Source organism: Jaculus jaculus, chromosome 4 (assembly GCF_020740685.1).
Source record: "Jaculus jaculus isolate mJacJac1 chromosome 4, mJacJac1.mat.Y.cur, whole genome shotgun sequence".
Classification (NCBI taxonomy): domain Eukaryota; kingdom Metazoa; phylum Chordata; class Mammalia; order Rodentia; family Dipodidae; genus Jaculus; species Jaculus jaculus.
The window spans coordinates 154796694-154809772 of NC_059105.1; the positions used below are offsets into that span (position 1 = coordinate 154796694).

General features: G+C 39.6%; 1 protein-coding gene across 2 annotated transcripts in view; it reads left to right on the forward strand.

Moving 5' to 3' along the window:
* The window catches only part of Tbc1d23 (TBC1 domain family member 23), a 73983-nt gene that overhangs the window by 53533 nt on the left and 7371 nt on the right, over positions 1–13079 (forward strand). Inside the window, exons 12-15 of one of the 2 annotated variants that reach the window (XM_045147644.1) lie at positions 368–410; positions 2154–2260; positions 7176–7315; positions 9743–9787. In XM_045147644.1, coding sequence (XP_045003579.1) covers positions 368–410; positions 2154–2260; positions 7176–7315; positions 9743–9787 — 335 coding nt within the window. The remainder of the gene's footprint in view (positions 1–367; positions 411–2153; positions 2261–7175; positions 7316–9742; positions 9788–13079) is intronic. The other variant, XM_045147645.1, reaches the window with a different exon arrangement.

The window sequence follows — 13079 nt, forward strand, 5'->3', positions numbered from 1 at the left end:
CATTTAACTCTCTGTGCCAAAGTCTAAAATGTCAAGCAAAAAATACTCCAGGGCTGGAGAGATGGCTCAGCAGTTAAGGCGCTTGCCTGCAAAGCCTAATAACCCATATTTGATTCCTCAGTACCCAGGTAAAGCCAGGTGCACAGGCACACATGCATCTGGAGTACATCTGCAGTGACAAGAAGACCATTCTTTCTCTTCCCTCCTGTCTCCCTTCTCTTATCTCTCTCTGCTTGCAAATAAATAAATAAATAAATTTAGAAATAACTCCAAAAATTCAATATATAACTATTTGTTGCATTTGTCAACCCTGAAGTTTCAACTAAATTTCATTTTGGAATAATTTAAATTTATCTTTTCATTACAGAAAAACAAAGAATATGTGAGCATTGCTAACGGAGGATTTATGGGTAAGATCTTAATGGATTAATGTCTTGTCTGGACTTTTCAGAGAAGAGTATAGTGATTATTAGTAGAGCTGATTTGACCAAACTAGTAAATGGGTACATTCTGACTTCACTCAGTAGTCTCAGAGGAGAAAAGGCCTGTGGAAAATGCAGAGGATAAACATAAAAGGCAGTTGAAAGGGGTAGAAACCTATTTAAATAAATGTGCTTAATTAGCTTCTGTTCCAAACAGTTTAAAAATTTTTATTTATTTACTTGTGAGAGAAATAATCAGATAAACAATAGGCACACCAGGGCCTCCAGCCACTACAAAGGAGCTCCAGATGCATACATCACCTTGTGCATCTGGCTTTCATGGGTACTGAGGAATCGAACCTGGGCAGTCCTTAGGTCTCACAGGCAAGTGCCTTAACCACTAAGCAATCTTGCCAGCCCACTCTTTCTTTTCTTTTTTGGTGGTGCTCAGGGCTAAATTTAGGGCTTTAAGAATTCTAGATAAGTGCTCGACTACTGATCTGCCTCTTCCAAATCCTGATCTTCCTGCCTCAGCCTCTCAAGTGAGTCACAGTTCAAGGGCAGGCTAGGCTACACTGTGAATTCCATACCAGCCTAAGCTATATATCAAGACCTTGTCTCTAAATCAGTCATTCAGTCTCAGGGTGTTGCTAGACTGCTTCTGTATATGTGTGAAGCCCTGGGTTTGGTCTTCAATATTGCATAAAATGGGTGTGGTAATATATACCTAAAATCAGGCAGGAGGATTGGGGCTTCAAGGTACTCCTTGGCTACAAAGTGAGTTTGAGGCTAGACTGGAGTACATGAGACCCTGTCTAATAAAAAGTATTATTAAACAAGTATTGGCCAATGTTTTTTAAGAATCTTGGTAACATTATTAAACTTGGTTACTAGTCATATGACTCTCAAAATGTTCTGAAAGCTTTACTTTAATAGTTTATGCTAGCATTTGTTTTTGTGGGGTTTTTTAAAATAGAGAAGAGAGACAGACAGAGAATGGGCATGTCAGGGGCCTCCAATTGCTGCAAACGCACTTCAGATGCCTGTACAACTTTGTGCATCTGGCTCTACATGAGTACTGGGGAATCGAATCCAGGTCATTAGGCTTTGCAGACAAGCGCCTTAACCACTGAGAGAGAGTCTTGCTCTGTAGTACAAGCTAGCCTTGAACTTAGTAAGGATTCTAGGTATTCCAGGCTGCGCTTGAACTCATTCTCTTCCTGCTTCAACCACTCAGGTGCTAAGATTACAGGTGTGCACCACTGTCCTCACTAGAATCTACATTCTAGAGTTCTAAATCCTTTTTTAAAGTATGAATTCTTTCTTGTACCAATAATTTGTAACTGTTAATGTCTAAGACTACATTATAGCAAAAAATTGAGTCATGTGTCCATCTAACAATCCTTGGTGTCAAAAAGCTTTTGATGAGATTATGTTAATGCTTGAAAGACAGCCTTCTAAAGGAAACATGGCCTTTACAGTCATCGTCACCTCTGGAAACATTTAAGAAAAATACCTTCTGCTGAGTGCTTAGAGGTTGAAGGAGGATTTGCTGTGGCATGAAGACTTAAACCCTTTATATAGGAGTGTAGGACAACATGCTTGTGATTATGTCCTTGGATTCTTTTTCACTCCCCTGACACATTTTTATTACACTGCTCAAGTAATGAATTTTTCCAAAAGGCTTTTTATATTTCAGGTTTTGTTTTATTTTGTCTTTTTCATCTTAAGCACTTCAGCAACACTTGGCAGATATTAATGTGGATGGACCAGAAAATGGATATGGCCATTGGATTGCTAGTACCTCAGGCTCAAGGAGCAGTATCAATTCTGTTGATGTAAGTGTATGTGTAGAACTTGTCACCAGAGGTTGAAATGATGAACTCTCAATAACCCCCCACACACACTGTAGCAGAATTAGTATTAAAAATATTTGCAACACAAGCAATAAGGAATCTTGTTTACTGCAGTTTTCATGACATGATGGAGTGGTCTGTGTGGCTAAACTTAAGTGGAACTCTTTGTTTATATATTTTTTTTAATTTAGTTTTATTTGGTGGTGGGAGAGAAGGAGCAGATAGAGAATGGGCACGCCAGGGCCTTTAGCTGCTACAAACGAACTCCAGACGCCTGCGCCACCTTGTGCATCTGGCTTATGTGGGTCCTGGGGAATTGAACCTGGTTCCTTTGGTTTCACAGGCAAACGCCTGAACCACTGAGCCATTTCCCCAGCCTCTGGAACTCTTTGTTTTTAAGTGAGTTGATTCTTGGAATCACCCAGTTAGTTTGGACTAGGAGAATTCTCAGGTTCATGTTCACTTCTCCTGCTCCTTATATCCCTTCTCACTATAAACATACATGATTAGGTCTTTAGTCGTAGGTGAAAAGAAGACAGGCAGGAAAAAAGAAAAGGTTGCCCAACCCATTATATTTGATGCTTAATTAGTGAGATGTGCATTATTGCAGGGTTTTGTGGTAGAGAATGAAGCCAGCTCTCTGTTCTACTTCAGAAATTCTTAGGCACTAAGTCTTTTCTGCTCTTTCAACCTTTCATGTTCATTTTCTGAACAAACAATAGCAATCTACCTAATGTACATTCTTTAAAATAGAGCCATAAAACTAGTATAAGATCATGATTATTTGGACTTCACCATGCTGCCATAACTGAGTTTGGAGTTTACGTTCCTTAAGGAAGATTTGAGGATTAGATGTGCAAGAACATGTGTAATACCCTCAGCCAGATATTTAGTAGCAGTTAATTATAAAATTGTGGCTCACTAGATATATTGAGATTTATCTTCAGCCAGTGATAAAAAATAAGGTTTCTCGGAGCCGGGTGCGGTGGCACATGCCTTTAATCCCAGCACTTGGGAGGCGGAGGTAGGTGGATCTCAGTGAGTTCGAGGCCACCCTGAGACTCCATAGTGAATTGAAGGTCAGCTTGGGCTGGAGTGAGACCCTACCTCAAAAATAAAATAAAATAAGGTTTCTTGGAAATTTTCTTTTTACTTTGATCCTCCTAAGTGTGTAAGAAAAACAATGGAATATTGTGTGAATGTTATAATTTATTTATTTGGCACCCTATTGCTAAGTATTTGCATTGTTTTGAGCCTTTTTCGATTATAGACATCACCACAACTAATTTTATAACAATGTATTTCCATATGCCATTATTATTTAGGGTTAAAATTTGAGTAACTTTATCAAAAGATTTTGTCTCAACCCTTAAAATTCATTATTCCAAATGGCCCTTCAAAAATCATTATTGTGATTTATATCCCATGTCACAGCCTTGAAGATGGGCATTGTATTTAGGTTTTATATTTTAATATCTGAAAAATACTAATAAAAACTATTGTAGAAAATGTCTTAGAAATGTGCTCTTTTAAAACTACCAAAGAATTTCCATGATTTTAATTTGATTTTGAATTTGAAACTTTAGGGGGGTCCAGTTTTTGAGGTAGGATCTCACTCTACCCCAGGCTGACTTGGAATTCACTATGCAGTCTCAGGGTGGCCTTGAACTCATGGATACTCCTACCTCTGCCTCCCCAGTGCTGGGATTAAAGGTGTGTGCCACCATGTCTGACACGAAACATATTTGTGTGTGTGTGTGTGTGTGTGTGTGTGTAGTTAATGAACCTGTGTCTCTAAAAACAAAAGCAAAAAAATACAGTAGTATCATATGTAGATAAGAAAAGCAGAAGGAAAAAAGTCACCTGTAACAAGTTTTGCAAGTAAGTTCCTTTAACCATTGAACCATCTCCCAGCCCATCAGATCTTTTCTATTTCATGGGTATTTTTTTATTTAAATATTTTTATTTAGTTGCACATGCGTGAGTGTGTCTTGATATTGCAACTGAACACCAAATGCCTGCACCTCATTTTGCATAGGTACTGGGGAAAGAAACTCCAGGCCAACAGGTTTTGCAAGCAAGGGCCTTTAACCACTGTGCCATTTCCACAATGTCAGGGGCTGGAGGGATGGCTTAGCGGTTAAGATGGTTGCCTGCAAAGCCAAAGGACCCAGGTTCGATTCCCCAGGACCCACATTAGCCAGATGCACGATGGGGTGCATGTGTCTGGAGTTCGTTTGCAGTGGCTAGAGACCCTGGCGCAACCCATTCTCTGTCTCAATCTCTTTCTCTGTTAAATAAATAAATTAAAATTAAAATATTTTTAAAAATAGCTGTCACAGGGCTGGAGAGATGGCTTAGTGGTTAAGGTGCTTGCCTGAAAAGCCTAAGGATCCAGGTTCGATTCTCCACGTCCCACATAAGCCAGATGCACAAGGTGGTGCATGTATCTGGAGTTCGTTTGCAGTGGCTAGAGGCCTTGGCATGCCCATTCTCTCTCTCTCTAATAAATATATAAAATAAAATAAATAGATGTCACAATTTATATGGTTTGTCTTATTTACTGAACACTTAAGCATTTTCTTTTTTTTTTTTTTTTTTTTTTGGTTTGTTTGTTTGAGGTAGGGTCTCACTCTAGCCCAGACTGACCTGGATTTCACTGCGTAGTCTCAGGATGGCTTCAAACTCACAGCCATCCTCCTATCTCAGTCTCCTGAATGCTAGAGTTAAAGGCATGCACCACCACACACAGCTCAGATAAGCTTTTTCTACTATCTTAAGGTGTTTCTCTAAGGCAGGGTCTCACTGTAGTCCAGGCTAACCTGACTCACTCTGTAACCCCATGTTGGCCTTTTATTTTTTATGGTTATGTATTTTTCCACCAACTGTGATTATGTAATTTTCCTCAAACTTTAGGCACCTTTTAGTTATTGCCCTCCTATAAATTCTGAAGAGAAATTAATGGGCAAAAAATAGGATTACTTTTATGCCAGGAATGGTGGCACACGACTTTAATCCTGGCATTTGGGAGGCCAAGGTAGAAGGATGTTCTAGCAGACAGCTTCAGGTTCACTGAGATGATCTTCCAGACCAGGCACCTTTATGGAGGAAGGGATATTTACTGAAGCTTAGAGATCCAGGGGAAGATCCATAAATGGCAGAAGAAGCTGGCCTGCCTTCACAGGAACAAGCAGAGAGAGAGAGAAAGAAGCAGAAGCCAAAGCCAAATAGCACACTTCAGGAACTCCAGCTAGGCACACTTTGCGTATCTTTAGATTGAAATGTGAAACCCACCACCACACCTTAAGATCCACGCAGTGACATTGCTTCCAGCCAGGTGGCTGCAGATGCAAACTACAAACAAATAAACAACTGAATATATTGGGGGCCATCTAATCTATTCAAACCACCACAGATGTATATGGTGTTTTTGTGTTTTCTGAGTTTGTGTGCCTGGCTGTGTGTGTGTGTGCAGAGGCAAGAGGTCTAGTCTGCCTCAGGTTTCTTCCTCAGTCACTCTTCATCGTGTCATTATTTGGGTGCATGTGGTGTCATCTGTGTGTGGCATGTGCATGTGTGCCCGCAGATGCGCTTACCCTGTATACGCACTTACGGAGGCCAAAGAAGTGTTGGTTGTCTTCCTTTCACTCATCTGTGTTTTCCCTGAGACAGAGTCTCTCACTGAATGTGGAGCCGTTGATTCAGTCAGACTGGCTAACGAGTGATTTCACGCCTCCACTCCCCACAGTACCGGGGTTATGAGTGTGTGGCCATGCCCAGGTTCCGTGTGTGTGCACGTGCTGGAGATCAAACTCAGGGTGAATAAGGTCCTTCTATTTGGGGAGCATGCTGAGCCATCTCCACAGCCCAGTTTCCACCTTATTCTGGGAGACGGCCTCTCGCTGAACCTAGAGCTCACTGATTGAACTAGACTTACCTCTGCAGCCATGAAACGACAGGAGCATGCTCGCGCACACACCATTCTATATTGGCCCTGGATCCAAACTCAGGTCCTCACACTCAGTGCACATGCTCTGCCACTGAGCCATCTCCCTGTCCCCTTTAACGCCTGTTGCCCTGTTCTCCATTTGTGTGAGCCGTCCTGTTAAACAGTAGAGGGTTATGTTCGCACCTGTTATCTGAGGTATTGGAAACTAACTTTTCCTCCTAGATTAAAGGCCTAAGCCACGTGTGTTGGCATATGCCTTTAATCTCAGAACTCAGAAGGCCAAGGTAGGAGGATCGTAGTGGGTTCAAGGCCAGCTTGAGACTACGTAGTGAATTCTAGGTGTCAGCTTGGGCTAAAGCAAGACCCTACCTCACCCTCCCCTAGAATAAAGGTCTAAGTGGGTAAAATACAGAAATATAAATTGGGTATGCTCACAATTGGCATTTAGAAGGCTGAGACACAAGGTTTGCTTTGAGTTTGAGGCCAGCCTGTGCTATATAATGAGTGCCAGACCAGCCTGGGCTACAGAGTAAGACTCTTGTCTTTAAAGCACCCAAAATGATAACAATAAGAAGGCAGAAATAGGGGTTGGAGAAATGGTTTAGTGGTTAAGGCACTTGCCTGCAAAGCCAAAGGACCCACGTTTGATTCCCCCGGACCCACATAAGCCAGATGCGGAAGATGATGCTCTCATCTGGAATTCGTTTGCAGAGGCTAGAGGCTCTGGAGTGCCCATTCTCTCTCTTTGTCTATCTGCCTCATTCTCACTCTCTCAGATAAATAAAATTTAAAAAACTTTTAACGGCCCCCTGTTAAAGTACGGCCACATTGAGATGTGCCTGGGCGTATGAATTCGATGTAGAGCAGTCGACAGCATGGTTCACCTTCACCAGCAGTGTGTATGTTAATTATTTGGAGAGCACTTAAGCTATATTCTTGTTTTTCCAGGGCGAATCTCCTAATGGCTCCAATGACAGAGGAATGAAGTCACTAGTAAATAAAATGACTGTGGCTTTAAAGACAAAATCTGTTAATGTCAGGGAAAAAGTAATCAGTTTTATCGAGAATACATCAACTCCTGTAGACCGGTGAGTATCATATACATGAACGTAGGATGAATAAGTAAAACTAAAGACATGTTTCTTACAGTAAACAAATTTTAGTTGAAGACAGGTGTAGTGCTACACGCCTTTAATCCCAGCACTCGGGAGGCAGAGGTAGGATTGTTGTGAGCTCAGGGCCAGCCTAGAACTACTGAATGAGTTCCAGGTCAGCCTAGGTTTGAGTAAGACCTTACCTCAAAAAAAAAAATATATATATATATATACATATATATATATATATATATATAAATATATATGTTGAAAATGATTGGGGGAAAAAATCCTAAAGAGTAGTTTTTTCCCCAGATTTTATAATTTTCATGATTGCAGGAGTATACTCCATTGATGTAAATTTGGCTATGCAACTCTCCCGTTGTTCAGAGAAGATACTTAGGTTTTTCCCCTGCATTCAATTCATTAAAAATACTCATGTCCCTCTGTGTATTATAGTTCATATAGCAGCTGCTTCTCAAATGGCAAGTAGAGGGAGAGTTAACTACCTTATTTCATAGCAGGAACAACTTCCCCTGCGAGTCCAGAAACCTAGACAGTTTGGCCATGCATAACATAGCAGATCCCACTCAGACCAAGCTCAGATCTTCATAGAATTTTGTTTAAAAATATAAGCAGACACAGGCTGGAGGGATGGCTTAGCTGTTAAGGCACTTGCCTGTGAAGCCTAAGTACGTGGACTCTCCAGATCCCACATATGCCAGACACACAAGGTCATATATGCACACCTGGAGGTGCATGCATCTGGAGTTTGATTGCCGTGGCTGGAAGCCCTGGCACACCAGTTCTCTCTCCTCTCCTCTTTTGCTCTCTCTCTCTCTCTCTCTCTCTCTCATAAAAAAATTACAATAAATAAATAAATAAATTTAAGCACGCTTAATTTATCTGTGAATTAAAATTGAGGACATGGTGAACAACTGATAAGCAAATTTAAGACTATGTTTTATTGCTGCTTCTGTGAATATATGATTTTTCATGTAGTAGTCTCATTGATCATTCCTAGGTTGTTCATAGAGTTCAAAAATAACCTTATCATTCTAGCACAGAATTTGTTTTTCAGTAAGTTTGATCTTGAAACTGTGTTTTAGGATTTTTTTGGTTAAAAATGTATTTTAGTATTTTTTTAGTTTATTTTTTTATTGACAGCTTCCATAATTATAGACAGTAACTCATGATGATTCACTCCCTCTTCCCCCCCCCCCACTTTACCCTTTTTTTTGTTTTGTGTTTTTGTTTTTTGGGGTAGGGTCTCACTCTAGCCCAGGCTGACCTGGATTCACTATGTAGTCTCAGGGTGGCCTTGAATTCTGCCTCCCAAGTGCTGGGATTAAAGGCGTGCGCCACCACACCCAGCCACTCTCCCCATTGAAACTCCACTCTCCATCATATCCCCTCCCCTTCTCAGTCAGTCTTTCTCTTATTTTGATGTCATGATTGTTTTAGTATTTGATTTCCACTCATGTCTAACTCACAGGATGCCCTGGGAAAGTTGAAATACTTGACTTTAAGAACTGAATGTCAGGTATTTTTTCATTGACCCTTTATTATGGATAGCACATGCCCTTACAAAAGTAACTTTTCCTGTTTAGTAAGCAGCCAAGAAGATAAGTTTTTTTTAAATTTTTTACTTATCCATTTTGAGAGAGAAAGAGAGAGAGAGGCAGATAGAGAGAATGAGCATGCCAAAGCATCCAGTCATTGCAGACCAACTCCAGTGAAATAAGTTTTTTTTTTTTTGTAAATTTTTTCATGAGAGAGAGAGAGGGAGGGAGAAAGAATCGGCACACCAGGGCCTCTAGCCAGTAAAACCAAATTCCAGACACGTGCCACCTTGTGCACATGTACGGCCTTGCGCACTAGTGTCACCTTGTATGTGTGGCCTACATGGGGCCTGCAGAGTCGAACATGGGTCCTTAGGTTTTGCAGGCAAGCACCTTAACTGCTAAGCCACCTTTCCAGCCCACGTTATTTTTACTAACAAGAAAATTGTGCCTTATCTAAAATAGTATTCTAATAAAAATGAAAACATTTTATCAAGTTGGAAGCATTTGTTTGCTCAGTAAATTTCTATTTGCTCTCAAAAGCCCAACTCTCTTAGTTAGTGCTTCTCAGTTCCAGTACTATCACTGTTCATTTTGTGGTGTGAACGTTGAAGATTCTGTTGTAAAACACACTTGTTTTAATACTGACTAGTGATAACCATGAAGTGAAGCAAGTCCTATCTTGATTGCACTGGCTTCTCTACATTTTTTTTTCAATGCTTGAGATAATGATTGAAATATTTCCTTTCTAATGTATGACCTAGGTTAAAAAAAAAAAAAACATGATTTGACTACATATTTTTAAAGGTTTTATTTTTTATAATCATTTTGTTCTGTCCTCTGCCTTGATTTGCTATAGAATGTCTTTCAATCTTCCTTGGCCAGACAGATCATGTACAGAGCGGTAAGCCAATGAGGGTACCAGCTTTGCGGCATCTTCCTTTTCCTCTAGCATGCTTCCTGACATCTGTAAACCTTGTCTTGGCTAAAATTCCATGCTGCTATTTCAAAAGCTAAGCGCTTCTCGTTTTGCTTGCAGGAGTGTATAGTTATGTTGATAGATTTGCTTCCTTTTGTTTTTTGCTTGATCATTTTCCCCTGCATGTTTCTGTCTCCCATTCCTCACATAAAAACAAAACTCAACAACCTCATAAACCTTGCAGTTTTTGTTTTTTTTTTTCCTGAGCCAGAGAAAGGTAAAATGAAGTGTGCATGTAGTCAAAGTTCAAAAGTTGTGAAGCTTTAGAAATAATTTACTACTGCTTCTTACCCTAACAAAATTATAGCACCTAAAATAAGACATAGGTCATGGTCCAAAAGATAAAAAATCTTTTTCTGGTGCTCAGGATTAAATCAAGGGCTTTATACATGCTACAACATGTTCTCTACCAAAATGCTTAATTCATGTACGTTACGTAGCTATGTATTTTCAATATTTTTCTTAATAAGATATGTATATTCAGGCTGTCAAAATATGTAAATCTGGCCGGGTATGGTGGTACATGTCTTTAATCCCAGTACTCAAGAGGCAGAGATAGGAGGATCACAGTGAGTTTAAGTCCACCCTGAGACTACACAGTGAATTCCAGGTTAGCCTGAGCTAAAGTGAGACCCTCCTTCGAGAAGTCAAAAAACAAAAAAAGTAAATCTGTTTTAAAGAACCACACTTCTAGGATTCTACTTTTGTTTCTTTTTTTGAAAGCTATCATAGTGGACAATTTTTTTTTTTTTCGAGGTAGGGTCTCACTCTAGCTCAGGCTGATTCCCTTAGTCTCTCAGGTGGCCTCAAACTCATGGCAATCCTCCTACCTTTGCCTCCTGAGTGCTGGGATTAAAAGCATGCGCCACCACACCCAGCATAGTGGACATTTTAATATATAACTAATTGGCTTCCTGGTTCCCAATAAGATGAGGTACTTTATGTCAAATAGCATAAAGATTTGCTGTTTTAGGGCTTGAAAATACCAACTTCAAATATGAACAAATGAATGATAACAATTTCATAAGTTGAAACGACGTTACATTTTTCATACTTAGAGAATTTTTCTGTAATTTATATTAGAATATTAATTATAGCAATAACTATTAACATCTAAAAAGAAACCTCTGACCAGGTGTGGTGGCATATGCCTTTAATCTTATCACTCAGGAGGCAGAGGTAGGAGGATTGCCAAGATTTTGAGGCCACCCTGAGACTACATAGTTAATTCCAGGTTAGCCTGGGCCAGAGTGAAACCCTACCTCGAAAAAAATAATAATAAAAAATAAAAAGAGCCAGGCATGGTGGCACACACCTTTAATCCCAGCACTCGGGAGGCAGAGGTAGGAAGATTGCCATGAGTTCAAGGGCACCCTGAGATGACAGAGTTAATTCCAGGTCAGCCTGGACCAGAGTGAGCCCCTACCTCGAAAAACAAAACAAAACAAAATAAATAAATAAAAAGAAACCTCTGCCATAGTTTGGATATGAGTTAAGCCTTGAAATTATGGCATTGACTTTCTCTGGCTATTTCAACATTTTTAGTGACTGGAAATAGCATTTTTAAATAATAGTTTAATAACTTACTGAACATTTATTATGACCATTCCTACATGAGGCAGTTATAAAGCAACTATAGAATTTTATGTGAAACTATTTTAAAGGAAAAATCTATTTATGAATTGTCTTTCTTCTGTAACAGGGCTGTTGGTTAAATTTAAATCCCAGTTTTTCTCAAAAATTCTTGAATTTTTAAAACTTGAATTGTCATCTGTGGCCCACATACAGATTTATTTTGAAAGCACAATTTAATGAAAAGTTTGAATAAAATTTATTTCTGAGATCAGCAAGTTAAAACTTATCCAAACTATTTTGTAAATTTTTGTTACTTTAACAAAAGTATAGATGTACTGCATTTTTTGTTGTTGTTATTTTCTTTTGCAAGAGAAGAGAGAGGAAGAATGGGTGCACCAGGGCCTCTTGATACTGGAAATGAACAGATGCATGTGCTGCTTTGTGCGTCTGGCTTTTTATGGGTCTTGGGGAATTGAACCCAGGCTAGCAGTCATTATAAACAACATTATAAACCACTTTAGCTGCTGAGCCATTTCCCCAGCCCTGAATACACTGCTTTATAAAAAATAACCCAGAGCCACGGAAGGTGTGATTGAGATATTTCAGTGCTGAGCACTCTGTCACTTCTTCTCAGCACCATGGTGCCTTCTGAGTCATCCCAAGGTCACTGGCATCTGCAAAGAGAAGCTTCTCTAACCAAAAGTGAGAGTAGCATTAATATATTGGTATGAACGTTAGGAGAAGTAAAAATAATACATAAAGAATTTTTAAAAAATAGCTCAGCCAGAGCCGGGCATGGTGGCACATACCTTAATCCCAGCAGAGATAGGAGGATCGCCTTGAGCTTGAAGCCAGCCTGGGCTAGAGTGAGACCCTACCACAAAAAAAAAAAAAAAAAAAAAAAAGCACAGCCATACTCCAGCAACAAAAGTCCAACCATTGAATTTCATTGACTTTTATGAATATTTAAAGAAATATCAGAGTAAACTTTAGCATTCTTACAGAATCTTAATTGTGTTACAAATGTAGCTTAGCAATAAATAGCTTATTTTTTAGGATTGTATCTTTACTTATACTTGCTTTCTAGTGCTAGCATTTATTATATACAGAATGACCTTTCTAACTTTCTATTAATTGCAGCTTACGCTTCACTAACAAAAGTAAACCTATAATTTAATTTCATAGAATTTTATAATCTACATGCTAGTATTTTTCCTAAGCTCTTACCTTTTGCTTTGCCTTTTGATAGAAGACTGAATCTGAGTTTCAGAGTAGTTGTACTATATTTTCTATATTGCATGTGTGTCCATCACCTTTCCATTCTGTAAAAAATTATCTGAGATGACCAACATAAAAATGGAAAAGTTTATTTTGACAGAGTGTGTGTAGGGGTCTCAGTCCAAGGTGCAGCAGCCTGTGATGAGCCCAGCCTGTCAGGCTGGAGAGCAAATAGTGCAGTAAAGCTGCTCACCTCATGCCGGAGACAGAGGAGAAGGGCCCAGGACCGCAGCGCACCCGGCGTTTAAAGTCCTTCCACCATAGCTCCCGCCTCCTGATGTTTCCATCACCTCCCACTTAGCACCATGCTGGGGAATAAGCCTCATACGCTTCTTTGAGGAACATTCCAGATCTAAACTGCAGC